Source organism: Seriola dumerili, unplaced genomic scaffold (assembly GCF_002260705.1).
Source record: "Seriola dumerili isolate Sdu_G_001 unplaced genomic scaffold, Sdu_1.0 BDQW01000081.1, whole genome shotgun sequence".
In the NCBI taxonomy this organism is placed as follows: Eukaryota; Metazoa; Chordata; class Actinopteri; order Carangiformes; family Carangidae; genus Seriola; species Seriola dumerili.
Window position 1 is genome coordinate 2,590,354 of NW_019174336.1, and position 26,306 is coordinate 2,616,659.

At 46.1% G+C, this 26,306-nt stretch overlaps 1 protein-coding gene across 1 annotated transcript in view; it reads right to left on the reverse strand.

Annotated features, from left to right (window-relative positions):
* Nucleotides 1–129: 129 nt before the first annotated feature.
* tln1 (talin 1) overlaps nt 130–26,306 on the reverse strand; it is a 68,859-nt gene continuing 42,682 nt past the window's right edge. The window contains exons 42-57 of the mRNA XM_022744631.1: nt 16,058–16,306; nt 15,256–15,375; nt 15,011–15,157; nt 14,566–14,732; nt 14,279–14,462; nt 14,058–14,183; nt 13,781–13,897; nt 13,465–13,650; nt 13,165–13,272; nt 9,600–9,705; nt 8,516–8,640; nt 8,119–8,244; nt 7,601–7,663; nt 7,335–7,517; nt 2,485–2,610; nt 130–1,438 (exon numbers count right to left, since the gene is read on the reverse strand). Of these exons, the coding sequence (XP_022600352.1) occupies nt 1,304–1,438; nt 2,485–2,610; nt 7,335–7,517; nt 7,601–7,663; nt 8,119–8,244; nt 8,516–8,640; nt 9,600–9,705; nt 13,165–13,272; nt 13,465–13,650; nt 13,781–13,897; nt 14,058–14,183; nt 14,279–14,462; nt 14,566–14,732; nt 15,011–15,157; nt 15,256–15,375; nt 16,058–16,306 (2,268 nt within the window). The 3' untranslated portion in view covers nt 130–1,303. The remainder of the gene's footprint in view (nt 1,439–2,484; nt 2,611–7,334; nt 7,518–7,600; nt 7,664–8,118; nt 8,245–8,515; nt 8,641–9,599; nt 9,706–13,164; nt 13,273–13,464; nt 13,651–13,780; nt 13,898–14,057; nt 14,184–14,278; nt 14,463–14,565; nt 14,733–15,010; nt 15,158–15,255; nt 15,376–16,057; nt 16,307–26,306) is intronic.

Below are 26,306 nucleotides of genomic sequence, written 5' to 3' on the forward strand. Positions count from 1 at the left end.
TGTGTCGCCCTAATAGAAAACATAAGCTCCAGGCTGCATCATGTTCCCTCCACAGATCTGCAGGGTGACTGTGAGGTCAGTCTTGCTGAAAAGTGAATGTAAAACTGTTAAATAAATAAAAACAAAGACTGGACTGAAGACTGGCTTTATTGAATATAAATCTCTGTTACAGTGCCCAGGAGGTGGTACAGCTGTTCACCAGCTTTACATTTATACCACAAGAAGTCAAACATGTGAACAAAAGAAAAGGCTTTGATTAGAGTCATTTATATCTGCTCTGTTTGCTCTAAAATACTGTGAAGGAAGATACAGATACGTGTGGTTTAAATGAGCTTCTGTTATTGACTCTATTGGAATCAGTTAAGTGAACATGTTGGTCTGAAGGCACTTTATAAACTCTGCTACACTGGATAGAGTGAGGTAACATTAGGCCCTTAGGACTCTATTATTTTACCTCTCATTAGAAAACATTAGGCAGAAGCCGAGCATCATGGGATTGTACTGTGACAGCAAGTCTCTAGAAAGTATGAAGGTCAGCGTCAGACACTAACAACAACATGTTACTGGAGTGAGTCAATAAACACTGGAGTTAAATATATGGCTTCATCATCTTTACACAAACAAGTCCTCTAATCTAACCCAGGCCTGAATACTGCAGCTGCTTCAATTCAAATACCAAAACTTTATTCAGATACTGGAAGATCTTTTTAATACAGTTCATTCTCAACCTTTAAAAAAATAATGTTTCTCCACTTTGATTTGTTCCATCGCAAAGTTTCCAAATCTAAAAATATTTCATTGTCTCAGATTCAAAACACTGTGACACGTAACATACTGGACATCATCAGTCATGTGACCATCGGTGTGTTCACAGACACACAGACACATCTGCATAGAACATCTGTATACATGATGCATAATCAGCGTAGAAGCAGAACTCATGCTCGCCTTCACCTCTAAGATCTAACAGTGAAGGCAGAGTTTAACACAAAGACACACAACACATACACAATGAGGACATGCACACAAACACAAAGGAGGGAAAGGATGTAGATATGCTCAAAGTATAAGATCATGTATAATCAAAAGCACAGACACCTTAATAAAGACTTAAGGCACATATAATTCAGTATTATCAAAACTCAGAATCATTGGCGTCATTTTGTTTTTGACTTAAATACAGAGACTGATCCTGTGGAGGTGGAGTCAGTCTGCTGATGTTGGTTTTGCTGAAGCATGAAGCTCCTCTACATGTAGCTGGGGGAGGGTCCTGAGCGTTCACTGCTGCGTTACTGATACACTCTCACTGCTCCTGGCCGTCCTCCCGCAGCTCTGAGGGGAGGAACTTGTACTGCTGCTGTCTGATCATGGCCAGCTTCTTCCTGGCCTCGTCCAGCTCCCTCTCTTTCCTCAGCATCTCCTCCTGAGCAGCAATGATCTGCAACACAACACAGTCTGTCAGAGGACACATCTGATGACCATTCACTAAACCCCTCCCCCACACTGTCAGCACCGTGTGGAGAGTCACGGCTGTTTATCACCTCTGCCAAACTAAGAACACATAAACACAATCAATAATAAAAACATCACAACAGAAGTGTGAGGAAACATTGAAGTTTTCTTTAATGTTAGCTGCTAACATTAGCCCAGTGTTAGCCTCTATCATTACTAAGAGTCAGCCACTATTTCATTTATTGTTTGTTTAGAGAAAAGCCCCCATTTAAAACTGACTGTTTTATGTCAAAGTTTAGGCTAACGTTAGCATCCCTGTGCTGCTCCTTATAGGATTTGAGGAAACTGTAGTTTCAGTCAATATTATATATATTATATAATATTATAAAAGTCTATATTAATACTGTGAAAGTATCAAAGCCTCAGTCCACAGAGAAATGCACAAAGCCTGTATTCAGAAACTGAGCCTTAAAACCAGCCGTCAGGACTTCTGGGACTTTGTGATGTTACAACAAAGCAGTCACAAAGCCCCGCCCACCTGGACCGACCATCTAACTTTGCAGGATTTGGTTTCTCTGAGTGTTTTTACTGGAAATCTGCTATATTTCTAATGGATCACTCAGAAAACAGTCAGCCAATCAGAAGAGAGGATCAGAGCCTCCTCTCTTCTGATTGGCTCACTGACCTGTTGTTGCTAGAGCTCTAGAGAGAAGCCTGAGAGAGGAGATGTAAAACTCCACTGAGATGGTTTTTGGTTCTTAAAACCACAAATATATCTTCTTATGGATCAACACTTCAAATAAAACACAGAAGAAGAGAAAAATATGGAGCTTTAAAAAACTAAAGATAGGCCTACTGTTTGAAAACACAAACAACAGGATCTAGATCTAACCTGTGTCTTTTTATTTATGTTACACACTTTTTCTTTTTTTCTTTTATCTCTTTACTTCAACTAGGTGTGTGTGTACATACAGTATTTGGGGAGCTCTGTTAATTCTTGTATTGTGTTCCCACTGTGCTTCTGTGACTCACCTGAGCGATACCTCCCACCATCTTACTCTTGACCACCACAGCCTGGTCGTCCTGAGCATCAAATGCTGCTTTCTGTGCGGCCTTCACCAGGTTATCAGAGGCTCTCTTCACAGCATTTCCAGCAGCCTACACACACACACACACACACACACACAGTCAGTCAGTCAGGAGTTAATAAACATATAGAAACCAGAACTGATTCCACTCACTGTTTTTTTTTCTGTAAAACTGAAACATGAAGGGAAGCTGAGATTAATGTTTCTGACACACAGTTTAGTCACTGAGGGGATGTGGAAACAGACTCATACAGACTGGGAGCAGCAGACAAATCAACTGTGGTTCTTGTGAACAGCAGCTCCTGGAAAGGGAATGATAACTTCCACCATTGGTCACAGACAAAACCATAACAGGTTTTTTTTCATGCTTAGCTGCTGAGAACTGCTGTAAAAGGCAACGAGCGGCAGCCTGCTCAACTCAACTCAAAGCCAAACATTCGTCTCATTGGGCAGCTCGGCTCCAGCAAACTGGAGTTTTTTCCTTTTGCGGCTCTGTGGGCTGAAATCTGACACTGAGCTGGCACAGTCACACAGACATGAGTGAATCCTCCCTACTGGTTTATCTTTGGCTGGAATGTTACTGTTAGTCTGGCCCTGACACACACTAACACTGTGGAGATCCTCATCAGCTGTGCACACACTGAACAGGGACTGTCACAGCGCTGGTCCAAGGAGGATTCACTGGGGGCTGACGCTCATAAGTGCACATTACATCAGTCGTTAAAAGAGGAACTTTAAAGCCTGTTTTAACTTGAATGTACCTTTCACACAGTGAAATAATCCACTCAAGTCCAGGGACATCCCAGTCCCCCCGCCCCCCCCCCCCCCCCCGCCCCACCATTCTGACTGTCTACACCAGACTCATGTCAGCCATGTTTCTGTCATTCATCACTTTAAATCAACACATCACATCAGTGACAGCTCATACACTGTCTGTGAGCCAGGTGGACACGTTCATGTGGGATGACACAGGGTCTTCACACCTTCTCACAGGTTAACATCTGGTCTTTGAAGATGTTAGAATCCTGTTTGTCCTGATTATGGCTGCTGATGTGCTCTGATGCTTCCATATCATTGGCTGGTATATCTAGGCCCACCCTCCTTGAACACGGGGGCTGACCCACGTCTATGTTGTCGTCATCTGTGGTCGTGTGACCTCTTCCGTGGGTTTGGTGAGGTTTCTGGCCGAGGTACGGGTCTGTCACGTGACCTAACTGGACAGTTTTGGACTGGCGTGCAGCAGTAATGCAGGAAGGCTGTGAGATGGTTTCATACTTTCACCTCAAAAAGGTAATGGTCAGTGAAATCCAGTTTCTGCTGTTCACCGCATCCAAAAATGACATTTCAAACGTCAACATCGACATGTCTTTAAAAACAATGCCCCTCTGGATTATCCATCCACCTCACTGTCAGCTGGGACCACCGGAGTTACTTACTACCAAAGGAATAATCCCAGTGAAGTCTGAGATCATCCACAGGAACAATGTTACTGGAAAGATATGCTGCAGTTTCATTCATCTCACCTCATTGTACGGGGATGAAGACAGACATCACAACTTCCAGATATCTTACAGACATCGTAGAGATGTATAAAAAAAACCTGGATAAATGAAACCAAAACCAGAGAGAATTTGTTTTCATATTTTGGGTGAATGGACCCTTTTATATCCAGCCTGAAGTAGTGTTGCCTGACGGTAATGGACATACCCATTGCGTACAGGCCTTAGATGATACTTTTCTGTTGTATTGTGGGATTTTGGAGGGTATGAATTTTACACTTGAATCAAATAGTCGACTAGGCAGTAAATAGGGAACGATTTGGATCACAGCCAGAGTCAACAAAACATTGATACTAATACAAAATAAACTTTTAACGTGTCCAACTATTCCTTTAATTTCCATTTATCTGGTGTGACTTTGGATAACCATCTTGAAGTCCGTGGGAATAACTAGTGATCGGGTTGACTGCTGTCTTATACTGGATCAGTGTAGGTGGTACATAACAAACTGGTAACTCAGTGTATGAGCCAGTCCTGTCCCTGAACCACCTGCTGCTTTCCTCAGATATTCACACATTCAACAGAGACACTGTGCATTACTCAGCACTCTGAATAATTACAGCCTTAAAAAGCACCATGGCAGAGAGTGATGAGAGCAAGTGCTGCTGCTGTAATCATAGATCAGGGTTAATGTTTCCAGTTCTCGGTGCCATGGCCGGACTGGTGGATTGTTTCCAGAGCGGCTGCAGACATAAATGTATGGGAATTACTGGGGTGGCAGCTGCAGGCCCAGAAGAGGAGGAGATAAGCCACTGCTGATTGGAGCAGAGAATATGAGATGGCCTGGGCAGGCTGATGTGCTCACAGCTAGCATACACAGCCTTAAAGATAGTATTTTTGGGTGGATGAAGTGACAGGAGATACTTGTAGTTTCTGTTATGTCTTGGGACTGACCGCATCAGTTACACTTAAAGGTCAGAACAACCCTGCTGTGCCACATTATGCCCATCAGTGAGTCAGTGCTTTCAGTGGAGTTTAACAGGAAAAGTTTGAAAGAGACACTCCACCTGCCACACAAAGGTCAGTCTGCTCATCTCTGTCAGTCCCACAGTAAGTCTGAGAAAGTCATCCCCATGATGTCATAGTGATGTCATTAGGCTTGTCTGAACTTGGACTTGGAGACTATAAGTTTATGCGAGAAGACCTGTGTTACAAACTGGAGGAGTGGAGTTTTAGGCAGGGAGGGGTCTATCAAAAAGATTCTGTGGAGTGTGGGAAACGAAGAATGTGGTGCTTTTGGATATTGAGCAATATTAGAGACTAAAGTCGGGATATCTCAGCCTCTGCTGTTTCTCAATCTGTCTGTAGTGACTCCCCCACCATTGCGTGGGATCTGTGGATTGGCCCTTTAAAGTGATTGAAATGCAGCAGGATGTTTAGTGGGCTCTTACCTGTGCTAAATATAGAGCACGCTAATCCTGATGCAGCAGCTGTACATATCACGCAGCTCACCTGTAACCCTAAACACTCTACAGTCCGGTCTATGAATAGACTAACATACTGTACGCTCTCCAGCAACCTCAGCTGTTGCAGAGTGGAGGATGTGATTGTTCCTTCAGCAGGTACAGCAGCTCTGAATCATCAGCACAGATGAGAATCACACCTCTCACTATGCACCTGCCCGGGTCAGGTGTCAGTCTGACCAAGCAGGATTAGAGGGTTACAGAGCTAACTTTGGACCCCGGCTTTTCAGGCCCCAGATGACGGCTCATGTTCAAACACACTCCATTGCCATGGTCACCAAAGCCGATTCCTTGCCTCTATTTCTCTCATCTTTACTGTGATGGCGTCATGTTTCAGGGGACGACAGGAGAGATAGTTTATCTCACACTGTGCAAAACACTAAGATAATTCATATGAGTCTGGTTTATCTCAGATGTCAGATCCTAACCAACAGTGTGATAGTGTCTCTTTCAACACTCTGACCTCGCTGCTCTGTCAGTGGCTCTCTGCTCCCAGCTCATTGGTTCCTACTGAGGACGAACATAAGGATTTTAAAACTCAGAAACATATAGTTTAGTTTAGTATAGTATAGTAGTAGAGGCTCAGTCAGACGGCTTTTATCAAACAGCAGGAAGTAGGAAGTAGAGCATTTGCTGGGGACTATTCTCAGCAGCGGATTAATCCATATTTGGCACTGTAGTGAGTATTTGTGGCAGCAGAATGATGTGTGTGTGTGTGTGTGTGTGTGTGTGTGTGTGTGTGTGACCAAGTCAGAATAAACTAGTGTGTTCATGGTGATGAGCAAACGTGTGTGTCTCACTGATGGAGACTGCACATGAGATTTGTTCAGTCAGAAAATGAGTCGATGTACATGACTCCTCCCCTTCCTCAGACACTGAGAGATGATTGGATGGGGTGTTCTTTAAGTTAAAGCTACAGCTGTTTTGTTAAACCTCAGACCAACGGGCTGATGCAGATAAAACCTCGTCAGGGTCCAGCTCTGCTTCATCTCCAGGGTCAGATCCAGGTCAGATGCTGCTGGGTCTGAGCGTCTGGTGCTGGTACCAGAAACAGAGCTAAATGAAATAACACTGATGTTTGGACAGAGTGATGAGAGAGGTAGCGTGCTGATGGACTGACAGAGGTGACACTGAAGCTGTGGGGATTATTTCATGTGTCATTCTGAGGTTCATCAGTGACCTGTGTGACCCGGAGTCTAACAGGGAGAAGCAGACTGGCTGTCTCATGAGAGTGGGTGTGATGGGGTTTGTCTGCTGTGTGACAGGGTGTTACGATACAGTCAGTGTGTTTGAGATGACAGCTGTTTGAAGACACTGTCATTTCTCTGACTGTTGATGGAGTCTGAGCTGCCAGGAAACACGGCTGCCTTCTGTCACACCTCTCTGACTGTTCGGACTCACCGTGACAGTAGATCTGCTGACGGTCATGTGTTAGAAAGGCCATATCTACAAGTGACGTGATCATCTGATCATTTGAAAAATGTCCAGTGAACGAGTGACCTGTCAGTCTATATAACTTCATGTTAACACCTGTTGGTGTGTTTGTGTGTCAGGGTGAAAACCACGTGGGTCAGAACTAAAGGTCAACAATGGCTCCTTGTTTCCTTGGTGCAGATCAGATGAAGTGAACTCTGACCTTAGACACCATGAACACCCCCTCTGTCCCTCTAACATCAGTTTAAAGGGACTGAGCTCTCAGCTCCCCCTCTGAGCTTTACCAGACACACCACATAGACCAGACAACAGTGTGTGGAGGGGCCTGAAAGACTGACCTGGAGCCTCTTCATGGTCTGGGAGTCCTGGTCGGCCTTGACCTTGCAGGCCACCAGCAGCTGAGCGGTGGACGCCGCCACCTGCTTGGCTGACGAGATGAGCTTCTCCTCACTCGCGTGTCCCTGCACTGCGGAGTTGGCTGCCTCGCACAGGTTGTTGGTTGCTGCGGCAACCATTCGAGCCTGACAAGTCAAAGGTAAAATGGTGAGATGTTTCACTATCAACAGAGGAGAGTTATTTGTTCATCCTGAGGGAGGAGACTTACAGCTGAAATCAGCCCCTGAGACCACTGTCCATCATCCACCGCGTTGGCTGGGATCGCTCCCACCTGAGAACACAGAACACAATCACACTGCTTTATTATCATTAACCAGTCTGTGCTGCTGATTGTGGGGGTCAGAACAATGGGAAAATTAAAGTTAAATCTCATGTAGGTTTTCAGTTTGGATCATCCCTGAGGTGGAAGAGAAGTAACACTGAGAATGTATCTACAGTACATCTACATCTACAGGTTGCCCAGCTTCAGTTTACATGATGCAAATGATGGACTCTTCTTTTACGATGGTCAGCTAGCTTCAGTTTCTACTAAAAGAAAAGCAATATAATTTATGAGGTATGGTGTCACAGTTTTTTCTTCAAGGTCCTCTTATCATGTTACCATGTTTTGAGCTCTTTGTTCAGGGCAAGCCCTGGTTCACAGGACAAACTGAAAGGAACCATTCCTCTGTTCACATGTTCTGTGCACAGGTAGAACCTCCGTCCTTCAGTCTGGTTCAGACGTACCTTCCCTTGAGCCACCAGCTCCCTCTGTGCAGCTGAAGCAGCTTTCACCAGAGCACTGGTGGCAGCTGCGATGGACTTGGCTGCCTCCAGAATCTGCTCCTCAAAGTTCAAGCTCTCATCCGCCTCCTGTTCACAAGAGAGGGAAACCAATCAATAATCAATAACCACATTGTGTTATAGGGCTGTGATGATCTGCGATAGCAGGGGCTGGTCTATAGTGTAGGAGTATCTGGACTCCACAGTAACTTAGAGATGGAGGACTAATGTTAACAGGGCAGTGTTGGCCATCAGTCATGTGTGAGGAGCTGACAGCCCGGAGGCCGTGCAGCTCTGTGACCCTGTGCTGAGGTTAACAGGCTCCGTCAGAACGCCCCCGCTCTGTAAAAAGCCCTCTAACCTTGGGCTTGGTCCTGGGCCTCAGCTGCTCCAGTTTCTTGGCAGCTGCTTCAATCGCTGCCGCGGCTCCCAGCAGCTCGTTCTCCGCGATGACGGTGGGGTCCTCGGGGTCCACCCACTCTGTGCCTGCAACACACACCAACAAGGCTCAGTCTGCACCTACAACACCAACAGTTCACTGTCCCAGACATCTGTTAGCGGAACATGGTACAATGCTTCAGTGTGGTTCAGTGTCTCTTCTACACAACATGTTTTAATGTCTGAGCCAATTCATATGATTCTCTGTCATTTAATGTTCCACTGCACATTCCATTGTCCTCTGGCTAAACAGATACACACACTTTATATTCATTATCAAGTTTATATATGATAGACCGTTCTCACTGAGCTGATCGATTATCAGACATGGACACAGTGAGCTGATTGGCCCAGAGTGATCTTTATTCTGTAACAGGTCCGAGTGGATCATCCCACATGACATGGAAACTCAGCAGTGATCAATATATAATCATTGTTCATTGATATTTGGTGCAATATGTTCTTTATCTGTTCGTTAGCTGATCTTTAGCTGTTCTTTAACTGATCTTTAGCTGTTCTTTAACTGTTCGTTAGCTGATCTTTAACTGTTCTTTAACTTTTCACCCTCCAGTGAGTCAGACAAACTTCATCTTCTGTTGCGTATCTCATTTCCACCTGGACAGGGAAAATCATTATTACGGCTGCTGACGTCACATCACAACAGGATCTTTATGACTTCAGCTCCTCACTGAGACGTGACAGTCTCTTATCTGAGGTGAATATGATGCTGGACTGGATGACATCAGTCTCCCTGAGTGTGCTCATCCCATCATGCATGATGAGCTGAGCAGCCACAGGCAGCAGATGACACTGTAGATCGGTATTATCAGTAAATGTCATTAATGTAGATATATGTGGTGTGAAACTATGAATTAATGAAACAGCTGGGAAATGTCTGGTTTCATCTCTATCCCACTGCATCAGATCAATGAGGGCAGTGGCACCATTCAGTGTAGATGAAGACACATACAAACACTGTGAGGTGAAGGGGTCAAAGGTTAAGATACCTTTCATGGCCTCTGCAGCCTGGATGAGCTCGGTGACGGAGCCCGCCACTCTCTTGGAGTAACTGGCCAACTGCTGCTTCAGGTCATGAGAAGGTTTCTGGATGATCTGTGGAGGAAAAACAGTCACAGCCTTTAGCTCCACCTTTACACTGATGATCAACAGCCCAGCCTGTGCTCAGCTAATGCTAGGCTAAAGCTAAGATGACAGTAGACTTTCATATTCCACACACTTCGATCAAATGCTTTAAAGGACAAAATATCTACGTGCGTTTTCCTCTTTTCTCAGCTATAAGAGGAGCAGGTGAGGGAGGTGTGGACCTGGATCAGTGAAAACTGGAGATCTCCACACACCTGGAGGATCTAGGACAGGTACGTTGCAGCTGTATGATAGGTGTTCTCTTTTACTACAAAACTACATGAAGGGCTCTGTGTTTACTTCTCTAAATCACATGTAAACAACAGTCAGCTCATACAACAGCACACAGGTCAGACTGGTTCAATCTGACTCTGTACTGTGTTGTGTCAGAGGGTTGAAGTGCTACATGAACAACAGTCATGTGTGTTGAATTGTTGTCAGTGAGTCAGTTAATGAAACTCCACTTCTTCTTCTGTGGTTCTGTTCATCAACACACTGCTGAACAGCTGTTATTCTACATCAGCTCTGGGAGACTGTGGGAGTGGAAACCAGTTCACCCAGTGTTTACAATGACTGAGATTTACTAACCAGACGCCTCGATGGAACTTCTTCAAATTTGGCACAAACATTCACTATGACTCAAGGTCAAAGGTCAAGATCACAGTGACCGCACAAAACACAATTCTGGTCTTGTGAATGCCATATCTCAGTAATGCCTGGAGGGAATTTCTTCAAATTTTTCTAAAAATGTTCTCAAGGACTCAAGGATAAACTGATTACATTTTGGTGGTCAAAGGTCAAAGGTCAAGGTCATTGTGACCTCACAAAACACTTTTTAGCCATTAATCAAGACACCACACAACAATTTCATATATGATTCATATTCAAGACTCTGGATAAACAGGGATGTAACCTGAAACTAGTGTGAGAGGAGGAAGCAGACAACCACGAGGAGGTGAGTCTAGTTTTACTAATATCGCTGTGATTTAATACAATAAACCTTCAGCTCCTGTTTGTTAACATGACAGAGCCTTTAGAAAGAACAGCTTCATGCTGCTTCTCTGCGGTTCAGCTTTCTTCAGTGAATTCTCTCGGCTTCCGTTTGTACAGTCGAGAGTCAAACAGCTTTGTTTGACCTGCTGCTGCTCGGAGGTGGTTTCAGCCGGTGTCCTCAGACTGTCCTAGGTGGCCATGCAGTATTCAGGTTGGAGCGGTGTGCGACAGGTGCAGGGCATTAACAGGCTCAGCCCACACCCAGCTCAAGTTTATTCAGATGTGTTGTCATGAGAAGAGAGAGGCGACGACGTAACTGCACAGGAACGCACACAGCACGCCAAACTAAAGCCACACATCCACACACTGCACACCAACACACAGTACACACATGTTCACACAACACACGTGCTGAGAAAACACCACTACCTGATCAAACTGTATTAGTATATTAGAGGGGGGGGGAGCACACACACAGACACTTGGTGCATCAGTCCTAGAAAAGGTTGATGAGGTTTAAAGGTAACGAGTCTGACTGCGCTGGGCTCAACACATGAACAACCACCGAACCATGTGACTGAGTAATATGATCATGAGTCAGTGGGAAAGGTGGATTTCCTCCAGAGGTCAGGACCCAGACTGAGGCCGGTTGGTCAGGAACCACAGCCTCAGACCACACTGCTGTTCAGCTCCACTGGCCTGCTCCATGTTTTAAATCACAGTGAATGATATGAAGAGTTTCGCATTAACAGAAAATATACTTTAATATCAAAGTGGAAACTAATATCTACCAGTCTACCGAGGAGAAAGAAAGACAACCAGCTGACAATGTCACTGCACGGTCAAGTCCACATCAGTCTAAATACACAGGATCACTGTTCAGTGCCTCCAGCTGAGTCCGGTCCCTTTAACATGCTGCTGACTCTGCTCTGCAGGTCTGCTGTGCTACGAGTGTTCAGAGTTCAACACAGGTCAGTCATGCAGGTACTCACCGGCTTACACCGACATCAGTGAGCCACAAGTTTAAAGAGCAGTGACAGAGCGGAGGGAAAAGAAAGAGAAGAGGTTATCAAACACATGAGAGCTGACACAGAGAGGACAGGTCTGAGGTCTGAGAGGTCTGAGGCTGCGTTCACACTCCTACGTTTTCATTTTAATATGAAACTGATCTCTGTCCAGACTAACGCACCTGAAAACACACACATACATGACCATTCACGTACACTGGGCATGTGTGAGTCGGTGTTAACAGTACCTGAACAACAGCTGCTAGCAACAACAACAAGGTCCCTAACACTTGTAATTCATTATCATGTTGTATTCACCACTGGTAGTCCAGGCTGATGAGAACCAATCTGATGAGAGCGACTTTGGGTGTCTATATGTCATCGCATCCAAAGTTCCTGTTTCTGTCGGTCCAGATACAACACAACCCCAGAGTTTTCAAACTACAACGGGTACAGCAGCGTTTCCAAAACTTTCAGTTTTTGGAGCTCAAAAACCCTGGAGTAGTGTGGACGGGAGGCGAAAACATAGGAAAAAAGACGTGATTTAAAACAAAGTAGTAGTGTGGACGTAACCTGCGAGGTTTGAGAAGTCTGAGAGGTCTGAGAACATGCAGCACCACACTGTGAACCCTGTCACTGACACCGTCTGTTATTTTACAGTCAGACTGTAGTCAGACTGTAAAATAACATTTAAAATAACATTTAAACATTTACTGTAAAATAACATTTACTGTAAAATAACATTTATAACATTTTACAGAAAGCAGACGTCCAGCAGTGACCTCACATACAAGCAGACTGGTTCAGCAAGCAGACTGCTGAGCAAGGCAGCCCCACCCTGCTCCCCTGACCTCAGGCCATCAGGAAGGAGCCAGTCCTCTGTGAGGAGCTGCTCTCCACCATGTTGGACCAGTCCACTCCACCTGACTCTGAGCAGATGTGTTTGTTCCACCAAGTCACGACTGACCCTGTTACTGAGTGTTTAATGGTGGAGTTGTGTGAAGACACAGGATGATTACATCACTCTACATGGAGGTAATGGATTTCATATTAGACCTCCATTATTACTGCTGCTGAAGAAATCATTTAACATTTGACACTGGGGTCCTTTCAGTGATCTGACTCTAACTTCCTGTTTATTTCAGAGCTGCTTTTTATTTATCTCTGAGGCTCCAGCTGTGTATTGTAAACTCACAGTTCTCTCTGTTTATTCCAGCTTCACCAGTAATGATCATACGGTCACCATGGTGATGTCCACATTGTGTCAGTGGCTGTGGTACGGCTGCTGTCATGTAGAGTTTCTACATATAAACCACTTCTCTCCAGGACACACATGAAGCACTGCTCAGTGTGTGTGTGTGTGTGTGTGTGTGTGTGTGTGTGTGTGTGTGTGTGTGTGTGTGTGTGTGTGTGTGTAATGAGGTCTTACCACCAACACATGCTCCAGCAGTCCCAGATATCCAGTGGCGCACTCATTGCCGTAGCGCAGAGCTCTCATCTGGACGTCTTTGCTGACCTCAGGGTGGTAGGCAGCTTCCTGAGGGACAGAGAGAGAGAGACACCTGAACTACACACTTACGGTTCAAACAGAGGACGTCTGCTTCTAATGAGGAGGAGATTCTTTGATAAGACACATCAGTGGATGTTGGTTTTGGTTGGATGAGCTGCTGGAAGCCTGACTCATCACCACCCGTGGACCCCGACCTCCTGACCTGAAGCTCAGGTGTACCTTGCAGGAGTGCAGCATGTCAGCGATGGCTCTTCTGCTGAGGTTGGCCGTGGCGATGATGTCTTCCTGACGACAAGAGTTCCCAGCAGCCACTGCCTTCGCTGTTGCCATAGTGATTCCTTTAGTCATGCGAATGAACTCCTCTGGTGTGGTGGTCTTTGGTGGAGGCTCAGAACTGCTGAACACCTGTGAGGTAGAACCAGGGGACAGTGGGTGAGACGGCTGAGAGCTCAGTGAATCACAGGGTCAGGTCTGTGCTGCGGCGCCACCTGCTGGTCGCAGCAGTGCAGAAACACTGATGACAGTAATGACTCACAGCCAGCTCCTGTCTGATGTGTTCGATCGTGGCCTCCAAAGCTCTGGTTCCCTTCGTGGCTTCATCCTCCACGGCCTTCACTGTCTTCAGGAGGGACGTCACGTTGGTCACCATCACCTGCAACAACAGGTCAGGTCATGTGACCGTGGATTAGACTACTGTATGAGATTCATCAGAGGTGTAGATGTGTGGAGGTGTAGAGGTGTACAGGTGTAGATGTGTGGAGGTGTACAGGTGTAGATGTGTGGAGGTGTAGAGTTGTACAGTTGTCTCTTACCTTAGCGGAGTTCTTGAGCTGCAGCATGCTGGGGTCATCATGAGGTTTTCCTGCAGCTGCCTTGGTGGCGCTGATGAGGTTACCCAGAGCTTTGGCCACGTCCTTCACTGCATTGATCAGGACCACCTGTAGAGAGCAGGACACAGACACAGTCTCACCTGAACCTCACATAGAAACATAAAGTAGCATCTGTCTGATCCGGCAGCTTTTGTGGTCTGTACCTGGGTCTCTGGGTCTTCAGCACCCAGGCTGGCAGCTCCCAGTTTGACCACATCAGCCAGTTTGGTGATGGTGCACACTGAGGACTGGGCGGCCTGGGCCAGTCTCTCTTGACTGGCTCCAGCTCCAGACACCAGCAGCTTGGTGTCCTCCACCAGAGCCTTGGCTGTCTTCAGGATGCACTCTCTGCACAGAGGGAGGGAGACAACAGGTCAGCAGCCGTCACTGAGGATGACTGACTGTACAGTACTGGTTCCTCTCTACAGAGGGTCTCTGTGGTCGTCGGTACCTGTGGTCAGCGAAGGTCTCGGCGTTCTCTCTGTTCAGAGTTCCAGCTGTAGCGAACATGATGGTGGTGTCGAGGTCTGCGATGATGCCAGACACAGCGCTGGCGGCTGTGATGCAGGCCTGGGTGCCACGGTTACCCGCCTGCAGGGACGCCAACACATGGGAGACCTGCAAGAAGAGGACCAGTCTGATGAGTGGAGGCTGGACATGAACGGACCAGCTCTATTACTGTCTGATGTCATCTACTTTGATAAGTGCAGCGAGCTAATGTGCATGTTCTTTAAATGTTCTTCATGATGATGGAGCAGGTGTCAGAAGTGAAGTGTCTGTAGGCTTACTGGGTTACCATGCCGACCATCAACCCTTTTTTTCCTGTCACGTCAGGCTCCCGTTTCATTAAAAGGCACATAAAGAAAAAGAAGTGAAGTGATTGGCTGAGCTCTGACCTTCTCTGAGACTTTGCGGGCGCTTTCGATCAGCTCCTTCTTGGTGAAGGAGTCGTTGGGACTGCACTGCAGAGCTCCGGCTTTGGTCACCAGACCTGTGCAGCTGAAACCCAGCTCGCCCACCTGCTTCTTAATGTGAGAGCCGATCTGCACACAAACACACGACATGGATGGAGAGTGAGATATACAGCCCTAACATCTGGCCTGAAAAGACCACGTGCTGAGGTGCGCTTGGTTTTATTCACCTCATCGTTCTCTGCAGTCACAGCTGCGTATTTGGCCTCATTGGCCAGATTTCCAAACTCATTGGTCAGCTGATTGGCCAGTCCTCCGAGGTCGTCAGGGTTGGTGTTGGACTTGGTCACCTGAGGAGAGATGAGAATGTTACTTCAGTAATAACTGGTTCATGTCTCAGATTTACTCCAGGTAGATTATTAAAGAGACAATAAAAGCTGTCAAGTCAAATATTCAGGTCACTGAAGTGAGGTGTCAAAGGGGCGGGGCCTGGTGGAGACAACACAGGGAGGGGCTTGGACTGTCATAGGGGCAGTCAGACTGAAACTCTGTTTCTGTTCATTTTGTTTCTGTTCATGTGAAATGAGACAGGACACATTCGGTCCCACCTCCTCCCTTTAGTTTGAGAGGAAGTACTGTTTGTTTATATTGTGAAGGTGACTAGGCAGCAGAGAGGAAATGAAGCTGGTGATGTCAGGGGTTTCTTACAGATACACACACTTTAGCCATAAACATCTGTACATGCAGAACTAAACCAGCCCTGTGGACACTGATTGGCTCCACCTATAGGTTATATTTACAACCCCGCCCACTGTTTCCTGTCCCCTCCTGACTTCAGCCACACCACAGGTGTAAATGGCACAATGACAGCAGCGGGGTCTGCTGCATTAACCTCCTTCTGTAACAGCCTGTTGGTTTTTGGGCCAATGAGAAGGTTTATCATTCAGCTCGTCTTTAGTTTTTATTGAGGATGGTATCCTGTCGTCAGAAACACTTCTGTCTACTGGACGATGATGGATGATGACACCTTACCATCTCCTGTACGGTGACGGCGATGGCCTTGGCCGTCTTAACCATGGTGGTCTGGTAGTCCACAAAGGTGCCTTCAGGTTCAAGTGCAGGTGTGTCCTCCATTTTATTGATGGAATCGTTGATGGAGTCCACCATCCCGCCCACAGCGCCGGCTGCACTGGCAGCTTCAGCCAGAGTGGCCCCCAGGTCGTCCACTGCCTCTTTCATCATCTGTACAGACTCCTCCAGGGCCTCCTGCATGTGTGCTGCCTGGAGAACAGGTAACACACCTGAGTGAGTGACGCTGAGGTATTCTACCAGACTACACAATAAATGAAATTAATGAAATCAAACCCAGCAGATAAAATACAATAACGTCCTCTGTCTTACACACTGAGTACAGCGATTGCATTAGTCAACATGTGATGATAGAAGTGTTTCTCTATAAACCTTCACCACTGCTGAATTATTAATGCTGCTGGACTTTCACATGGTTCATTTATCGCCGTTCATGATGAAATATAATCACCTCGACCTACACTTTCTACACTGCTGCTGACTGGACGGACGCGCACACGCACGCACGCACGCAGCTGTTCTCTGCTCAGTTTACTCTGTGTCTTAATACACCTGAGCTTCAGTTACTGCAGTCAGATTGACTGTAAAGTACACTACAATACAGTAAAGCATTGTAAAATACAGTAAAGCACAATAAAGTGTAGAAAACTACAGTAAAGTACAGCATACAATGTCATTCTTCAGATTAACACTGTGTGCAGCCTGTTCCATTCACTGCTGTAAAACTATATATAAACTGAATTACTAGATATCTAAGGAAAACATCACTGAACCTGGTGCAAAACATTCTGTGGTGGTGCCTCATTGTGATCAGGATATAAATAAAAGAATATCGATGTGCTGTGTGCGCATTCTGCACATGTGACTGAGCCATTCTGAGAAATGAAATTAAGCCTTAAAGTTTTAGGCAATTAACCCCATGAGTGGTCTCATTCAAACATCTGTGCTTAATGATTTAAGTTATCGCAGTTTATTTATCTGACATGCAGCTCATACTGTCTCTTTCTTATACCCTCAGAGCTCTAGATAAGCTTCATTAACAGGTGTATTAACCAGCTGTCTCAAGCCTCGACCACAGGCGCTGCGAGTACTTTGTGTGATGATAGAATCAACCGTTGACTGTTTGATGTCCGACTCAAGTAGTCATGTTAATATTACAGTTTTTATTATGACTTTACACACCGTCAGCAGTTCGATGATGAGCAGAAACAGGGATCTTTGTAATGAAGGTTTGTGATAATATGATGTTTCCCTAAATTGTAACTGGTATTTAAACTCGAAGCTGTTGTTAACATCAGTGACGACACAACACATTCATAAAGTATCTAGACTGCATTAAACACTGCACCATATAAACCTCTGTGCTCTGTTCTACCCCCAGACAGGTTTTCTACCAGCTCCTGCAGAGGATCCTGACCAGTACCAGGTCAGTAACACCTTGGGGTTTTCCTCCAGCCTCCTTGGCGGTGTAGAGCATCTGCAGGGCGGACTCAGTCAGGGGTTTGGTCTGGTCTAAGACAGCCATCTGCTGTTGGCTGCTGAGAATACTTGGACGCTGTGCCAATGGCTGCACATGATGAGCGGCTCAAAGTAGCTGGCCATCTGAGACACCTGTTCATGAACACATCATATAATAATGACAAGATCAGCACAGAGACTCTGAGTCTGAGAGGTCTGAGTCTTAGACCAACGCGCCTGGTCCATAGTCAGACTGGCCGCTGTGTGGAACGACTGTCAGGTGTTTCACCTTGTGTCCCAGCTGGGAGGCCCTCGGAGCGAGCAGCCACAGCTACAGGGTCAATCAGGTTTACTGATCTCATGGACAGAGGCAGCCATCTGCTCATGGAGGGTCTGAAACACGCACACACACACACACACACACATGATTATTACACTCAGGTGACACCGACACAACAGCTGCACAGAGACTGTAACAGGCGGAGACGCTGCATTAACAACAATCAAAACATCATATCTGAGGATGGACGTTCCGGTTTTAAACTTTAAAATATCTTGACACTTGAGGAAACATTAGCTGAAGAATGCCATGGGTCTATGGTCGAAAGCACTGGAAAAGTAAACCTTGAGTTTTTAAAAGTAAAATCTCAGATCCCTTCAGTGAAGGATCTGATCCAGGTGTCATCAGATGAAGACTGAGTCTAAAGGTCAGGGGAGCCATAAGTGACCTTTGATCTTAGATGGAAACACATAGGGTTAGAGTTTACCTACATGTGACTATGAAATATAAGAGTCTGCATGTGTAACATCAATTTAACAACTGCATCACATTTCAGGAGAAAAATCATGGAATTGAAACAATTTTTTAAAACAAAGATTCTTTTCACAGCACGACGAAAGCGAAGCACGAACAAACAACACACACCCACACCACACACACCACACAGCATACGACACACACACACCTGGTCAGGAAACTGGCACCTCTGTGTATATACGTACAGAAGTCAAAATAATCGTCAGAAACAAACACAAATGAAAAGTTTTATTATGAACCAGGAATACGGAGTTTTAATAATTCAGAACCTGGTCTGTATGTGACAGTTTTCTGATGATGCTGATTTCAGCTGCCTGTGGAACATGATGAAAAGATCATGATTGGAAATTCAAATTTAAGGCAAATTGAGACGACAAAACTGAAGATAAAGTGTGGAAAAAGAGAAAACACAGCTTCAACTGACACTGTGTGTGTGTAGAAAGTGTGCCACTGTGGTGCGTTTACCTCCATGGAAGATGTCCTCGCGGGGGGTCAGCTGCTGGCTTAAGCAGCCAGAGAAGCCTGGTCCACCTCCCTGATGTCAAGCCGTCAACACCTCGATAGCATCGTCACATTCCTCTCTGAAGGACCTTCTCTCTGCACGCCACACACACACACACAGACCACACACACGGACACGCGCACACACGCACACAGGAGGAAGAGAAGATGACCATATTGATTTATTTCAGAGTTATGGACCCTATAACAAAGAGGTTCTTCAGATGAAGAAGACAGAAGAGGCTCCTCAGTGTGTTTTTGTGTTTGTGATGACGACACCGATTTCTCTCTTCAACATTTAACGGCAGAAGGATTCAGCCCCGCCCGCAGACTTTACCTCAATGTTGGTGATGAGCTTCTTGATGGAGTCAGACACAGTCCTGGAGTGTCCGCGCCAGCAAGCAGCCACGTTGGGGGTCTTTGGGGTTGACGGCCAGAGACCGGGCGGTCTGGATCAGACCGGTGGAGCTCTCCAGCATCGTCCTCGCCGCTGCAACAATGGCCTCCATGGCTGCATGACCCTAAGTGAGGTGGGGTCAGGGGCGGGGGGCAGACAGTGAACCATCAGATCACTCTCGGTTGTGACTGAACCTACCTGTCCTCTCTTCGCACATAATACCACCCACAGTGTGGAGTGAGGTTCTTACCTCGGGGCTGATCTGAGCAGGGATGCTGGCGAACTCTGGGTTGGAGGCGAAGGCCGTGAGGTTGTCCACAGCTTCTATCAGGGACCGGTAGCAGTCTACACTTCTCTCTGTTTCTCCTGGTTGAAGGCTCCGTCCAAGGCCTGCACAGAGACACGCTACTTTAGACTCTGATGATCAGTCTGAGTGTGTGGACAAGTCTCCAAGAGAACAACCAGGAGGCTGCACCTCTGGAACAGCTGTGTTCTAACAGACCATGCTGTAGTGTGAAGTGGGAACAGTCTGGACATGGATGATTCATTTACTATGGAGCACCAGTCAATAGTGACCCCATGTCAAACACAACACAATCATACGCCATGTCAGGTCCTTGGTCCTGTGCTTTAAATCAGCACACAACTAGTTGACACACAGGAAGCAGGGATCTTTCAGGGGCCTGTTGGCTGCTGCCTGCTTGGTAATCTGACTAAACTGGTTTGTTTGATCAACAGAAGTAAAAATATTGTTTACTTGAAATGACATTAAGGGATTTTCAGTGTGTGACCCTGCTGGATCCAGGATGTACAGAGACAAGACAGAGTCAGTGAACTCTGAATCACTGTTTTCTGTATTTGATTGGTCATAACATGTGATCTTCATCTGAGTCAGAGGTACAGACAACACGACGTGATACTCTGATCTCTCTTCATGTCTTTTATTGGATGACCTATAAACATTGGAAAACAATCAGTGAAACTGGATTTAATAACTGGTTGAACCGCCTTTGGCTCCAATAACCTGAAACCAGTTCTTCAGTACTGCTGGATCAGAGAGAGTCTGGCTGTGACTCTTTCTCCGTGGTGTTAACCTGGACTCTGGTTTTCGGGGGGGGTTAGACTAAAGCTTCTTCAGTCATGGGTTACTTACTACCGTGAACCAGGATTAGTGTCAGGAATGCTTCAAAAGATGAGCTCGCTCTAGTTTGTCTCACAGCTCCCCTCCCTCCCTCCCTTACAATGTCAGAATCAGAATCTATGTTGAGTTTCTTCAAACCATCCCCGACTGGTCAGGAGTGAGGAGGTGTCAGGAGTCTGAACTTGTCTTTTTGCAATCTCGACATCATCTACTGGTGTAACAACTGACAGCACCACCATGAAGAAGGGAGGGAATCTAAAGGTGTGGCTCCATTAACCCAGTTCGACAGTTTGTCTGTTTTCACCTCGTCTTCAAGTCTGGCATTTCATTTCACTCGACTTCCATGACGATGAATTTCAGAGGACACAAACTTTGATGGACTTGACCAGGTTGGCGTGGGTGTGGCCACTTCTTTGGCGGACTGAACAAACTGCCTCTTGGCCACAGGGTTGGGGGTTTTGGAGGAGGCCAGGCGACAGCGTTACAGAGAGCAGGTGTTGTTTGGTCCACGATGGTGGCTGCAGAGAGCACCTGAGCAGAGGAGGAGAGGAGCTGGAGCACCGCGGTCAGTCGAGGACGGTTTCAACCACACGAAGAAGAGTCATTAGCATGATGATGCACGTACCTGAAGCTGTGTGCAGGCCGGGTCCACCAGGTTCTTGGCAGGCAATCTGAATGGACTGATTAGGCCGTGCAAACTGAGCGGGGTCCACCAGGCCCTTCTGACCCGCTGAGCTGTTGGGGTCTGACACTCCCACCAGGTAGGCCGCCTGAGAGCAGATCACAGGTCAGTTTACAGCCCGCAACAGTGTTTTGACAGACACAGCAACAATAAAGTCATGACTGTACCTGTGCAGCTGCTTCAGTCAGACCACACAGAGCTTTGGAGCCGGCGCTGGACTGAGTCACCAAACTTGGCAGATGGAGTTCTTGGCATTGTGGGAAATTCCAGCCATGGACTCACCGAGGACCTGAAACAGGAAGTGAGAGGTTCACGCAGAGTTTGGTGTAGTTTGGAGAACGTATTCATGGTCGTTTGATGTTTGTAAGAGACATAAGTCATTGAGCACTGAACTGAACAGGAACATCGCCATGACAGCAGGAGGGAACAAACCTCAGAGTGATCATCCTGTTTCACTAAAGTCCTAAGCAGACACTTCCAGAGTTCAAACAAAACTCTCCTTCTCTATTTTTTTTTCTTATTATTATTTTCTTCTTTTCTTCTTCTCTTCTTATTATGATTTCATTATTCTCTTTTCTGAGATTCTGAGCTGTGGAACAGCTTATGTATCTTTAATGTCAAACATGTCATATTTGTCAGAGTTTTGATTAGCACTGACAAAACTTTAGCATCATATCAAAAGACTCCAGCTCTTCTTAAAGCTGACAAACTGTGTTCATGTTCACAGTGGCTGAAGGACAAAGATGGACAGAAGAGGTTAAATCTTCAACAGACGCCTGAAGGGAGAATTCCTGCTCCTCCTGCTCTGTAGCAGCTCTGACTGTCAGATAAAGTGTAAAGACATGTGGAGACATAATGACAGTGGAGCAGTGTGTTCTACCTTAGAGTTCTCCATCACACTGTCGATGCAGTCGAAGTACGACGAGCTCACTGACGGCCTCTGTTGGGTTCTCCAGCATCCCCTTACCGACTGCATACACACACACACACACACAAAACACATAAGAAATACACATATTACCTGCACATTCAGCTGACTGTCACATGACCTGTGCTTATCCTGATGTGTTATTATCAGTCATTTCCATTCTTTCTTCAGCTCCAGTTGATTTATAAAGACAGAGGACAGACGGAGGTCCCTGCTCAGAGCATTTTACACTCCAACAGTGCAGCTGTCACATATATAACCGGTCCAGTCAAGACCTGATTAAACTGGTGACTGTAGGAAAAACCAGACTACAGAAGGTGAAGATGAACCACAGGTTGATGGTGGTTCAGTGGTCGTTACCCTCCAGCTCTCTCAGAGCGTTGTCACACTCCTTCTGACCTGGAGCCTGCTGAGTGCACATGGTGATGAGCTGGTTGATGCTGTCCGTCACCGCCTGTGGACACACGGACACAGACGGTAAAGGTCAGAGAGGAAGTGAAAAAAGACAGAAGAAGAAGAGAGACACAGAGAACGTTCTCACCGAGCGCGGCTGCAAGCTGGTTCTTCCAGGTTGGGGAGCTGGGGTCAGTGGACGGGCTTTTGGCTGCCAGCAGCAGCTTACTGGACGACATGGAGATGGTCTTAAGGTTGGAGACCAACTCTTGTGTCTGGTCTTCTTTAAGCTGGAGGGGAGGAGGGAGAAGTTTACAGTCTCTGGACCAGAGAACAGCTGCTCAAAAGATTTGAAATATAACTGACACAGCACTCAACCACACTGTAGCTCATATTAACTCAGTCCTACAAAACAAAAAACACTCCACTACAGACACAAATATGGATTAATCTGCCGAAAATAGTGTTTGAGGAAACGACTGAGTCTCTTTTAAAAATGAAAAAATATAAAGTTTAAAGATTACATCTCAGGAGGAACCAAAGAGCGAAGAACCACCGACAGAGGAATTGATGATTAAAAATCTAATATATAATGGTCAAGTGAATTTTGAAATTCATGGTGACATAAAGGAACTTTTATTCTGAAGTTTACAAAATTATTTTATAAATTGTATATTCTCATTAACACTGGTTTTCTCAAAGGCCTCCCTGTTGACTGGATGAGGTGTCAGTTAAACAAAACAGCAGATTGTTTGTTTAAGTGTGTGTGCGTGTGTGTGTCTGTGTGTGTGTTGTGTGTGTGTGGTGTGTGTGTGTGTGTGTGTGTGTGGTGTGGTGTGTGTTGCGTGTGCGCGTGCACGTGCGCGTGCGCTCTCTCATCGTTCTGACCTGGGATGTTCGGCCATATCAACACCGCATCCAGGAAGTTGCTGAAGTCCCTGTCCAAACTTCCTGGTGGCCCTGGCCAGGTCTGGGTGGTCCCTCTGGATGCCTGGACACCTCATTGGCTGACTGGTTCAGACCGCGGCCGGTCTCATTAAGGTAGCGCTGGACCTCCTGGAAGCTCCTCCCACTGGATGGGAACTTACAGGAGGAAGAGAGAGATGATGATGATGATGATGATGGAGGACAGAGTCAGAGAGAGACAGGAGGAGAGATACGAAGAAACTGGAGGTGGTTGTTATGACAACACCATCACCTGTTCTCGGTGTCAATCATGAGAGGCTGTTTGGACTAAAGACAAACTACAGTGGAAATATAAATCATATAAACTGACTATAAGATTTCAATAAATATGGATTTATATGGAATTAAATTAATTTATATAAAATAGTTTAACTCGTTTAGCTTCACACATTACTGAGGTAAACTGATCTCATTTCTTTCGGCTCAGAGTCCCAGAGCTTCACCTGACACCCACAGAAACAGGGACAAACATCAATTCATCTCAGTCCCACATGAAGGGAATGTGATGACTGTGTTCTGTCTCACAGACAGGTACAGGTGTACTCACAGAGTCAGACAGGGAGCGTCTTGCTGGCTTCACCCACATGTGCGGATGGCATTGTCCACATCCCTCTGACCAGGGAGGCAGTTACACATCTGTTCAGGGCCTGAGCCAGCCGTTAGCTCACCTACACACACACACAGACACAGACACAGACTTGAGTCAAACACTCGTGTTCTCTGCAGGTTGATTTCCATCATGACTGAATCATGTGTGCATCACTGAAAGATACAGAATCATGCCGGACTGGGCAGCCTCTGCTGATCTTCTGCATCGCCAGGCTTAGCGATGGCCCTCTTGGTCTCTTCGATCAGGTTGGCTGACTTGTCCATGACGTCACCGGCACAGTCAGCATGGCGTTACGAGTGGTGAGTCGTCCGTGGTGGCGGCGACGCCCCTGGCGGCTGAGCCAAGGACTTCAGAGCCTGGGCCACATCTCTGGCTTGCCATACCTGGATCAACAGGAGAGAAGTGCGGTGTGAACTGTTCAGATATTACCAACTGTTGCTATTGATGACCATGTAATATGTAATAAACAACCAAAAACAAAACGCAGACAAAACATACATCTGAAATGAGTCAGACACAGTAATAACATGTTCATCCTGTTTCTAATGTCTACACATGATGCATTCAGGTGCAGCAGCAGAGTTGGTCACCTTTGTTTTGAGCTCAACACACATCCTGTAGTGATCAGTGTTAAACAGACTTCAGGTCCGTGTTCACAGGTGTGTAGCTCAGCTGTTAAAGAAACAGCACCTCTGTTCTGACAGATTACGAGTCAATGATGCCTGAAATGCAGCATGTCATTTCTTTCAGTGATGTATTATTGGTGGTTTTCTTATTCAGACTAAAGCATCAGCCAATCACAGAACTGCCACTGCTTGTCTGAATGAAGATGAAATGAGCTGTGGTAACGTCTCATTATAATGAGCTGAGGGTTTGAATTAGCAGTAGTTTTGAGCACATAGTTCTTCATGTGATTGGAACCTGTCGCAGACACTCAGCTTGTACATGTTTGGTTCTTTGTGGTTATTGGTTAACAGGAGCTAAATGTATGTTTTGTTTCTAATTTTAATTATTTACTTCCTGTGGTCAGAGTGGTTGAGGCTTCTTTCACACTTTAATATCTGAGGTTGTGAATCTCTCTGTTGACAGTGACTCTCTCAGGATGTGAGGAGGTGAGTGTTCCTGTTGAACCCACCGGTGTATTCTCGTGTTGCCCTGCGTGGCCCACCTCAGCAGCTGAGCGATGGCTGAGCTCACAGCTTGGTGCTGGTCCCCCAGGTCCTGAGAGCATTTCTCCAGCTGAGGAGGAGATACACTGATCAAACTCAACTGTGAGGAATACTGAGACGTTGTGTGTGTCTCTGTGTCTCTGTCCGTTAATTCAGTATCTTTACTGGCATGAACAAGAAGACATGTTGTTGCCAAGGAAGCAGTTTAAAGAATATTAAAATAGATTTAGATTTTCATATAATCAAAATAAAATACAGTATCATTTAATACAATACAACACAATTTTATACATTTATTTACATACAATCATGTAACATCATATACACTGTGTAGTGTGGACGTTGTGAGTCTGTCTCTGTGTCTCACCGTCTCTCCTGGCAGTGGTCTCAGTCGTCCTCTCCGCTGAGGCTTGGCCTCCTGGATGTCCTTCTCCAGACCTCTGACCATGACAGAGCGTTGTCGATCTCCAGTGACCACAACGCTCTTGAGCCTGCACACACACACACACACACACACACACAAGATCAGAAACACAAACACCTGATGTAGTCTTTCGCTGTCTCTTATTGAAGGTGAGTCCTCATGATCCAGGCTGTTTAACAGACGTACCTTCTGTGAGGCGGTGCGGACTCAGCCGGAGCGCTGGCCAGGTTCTTAGCACACTGACTGAGCTGCATCGCTGAGGCTGGTCAACTGATGGTGGGAACAGTGGCCTTAGAGGCTGTGACATCTTAGCTCCAGGCTGGAGGAGGAGGAGAGGAAGAGAGGAGGAGACAAACTCTGAGTCGTGGATTTGATTTAAGAAACAGACTGAGGCTGTGGCTGTTAGAGGAAAGAGTCTAAAATATTTTTATGTTTCCTGAAAGTGGAACTAAAGTTAAACAGGTCATTCAAATTCATCCTTGAACCATGAACATCTACATGTACAAGTCAAAGCCATTAATTCTGAACACTTTTTCAGTTCCCTCACAAACACAGAACAAGATTCCAGGTTGTTTAACAGCTGAATAAAGATGACGTGCAGAGACTTGAGACCCTGAGTTTGGTGACATCACCACAATGACTAAATGACACAAGTCCAAAACAGTCGAGAGCTACATCCATCACGGTTGTATCATTACTGTTCTGG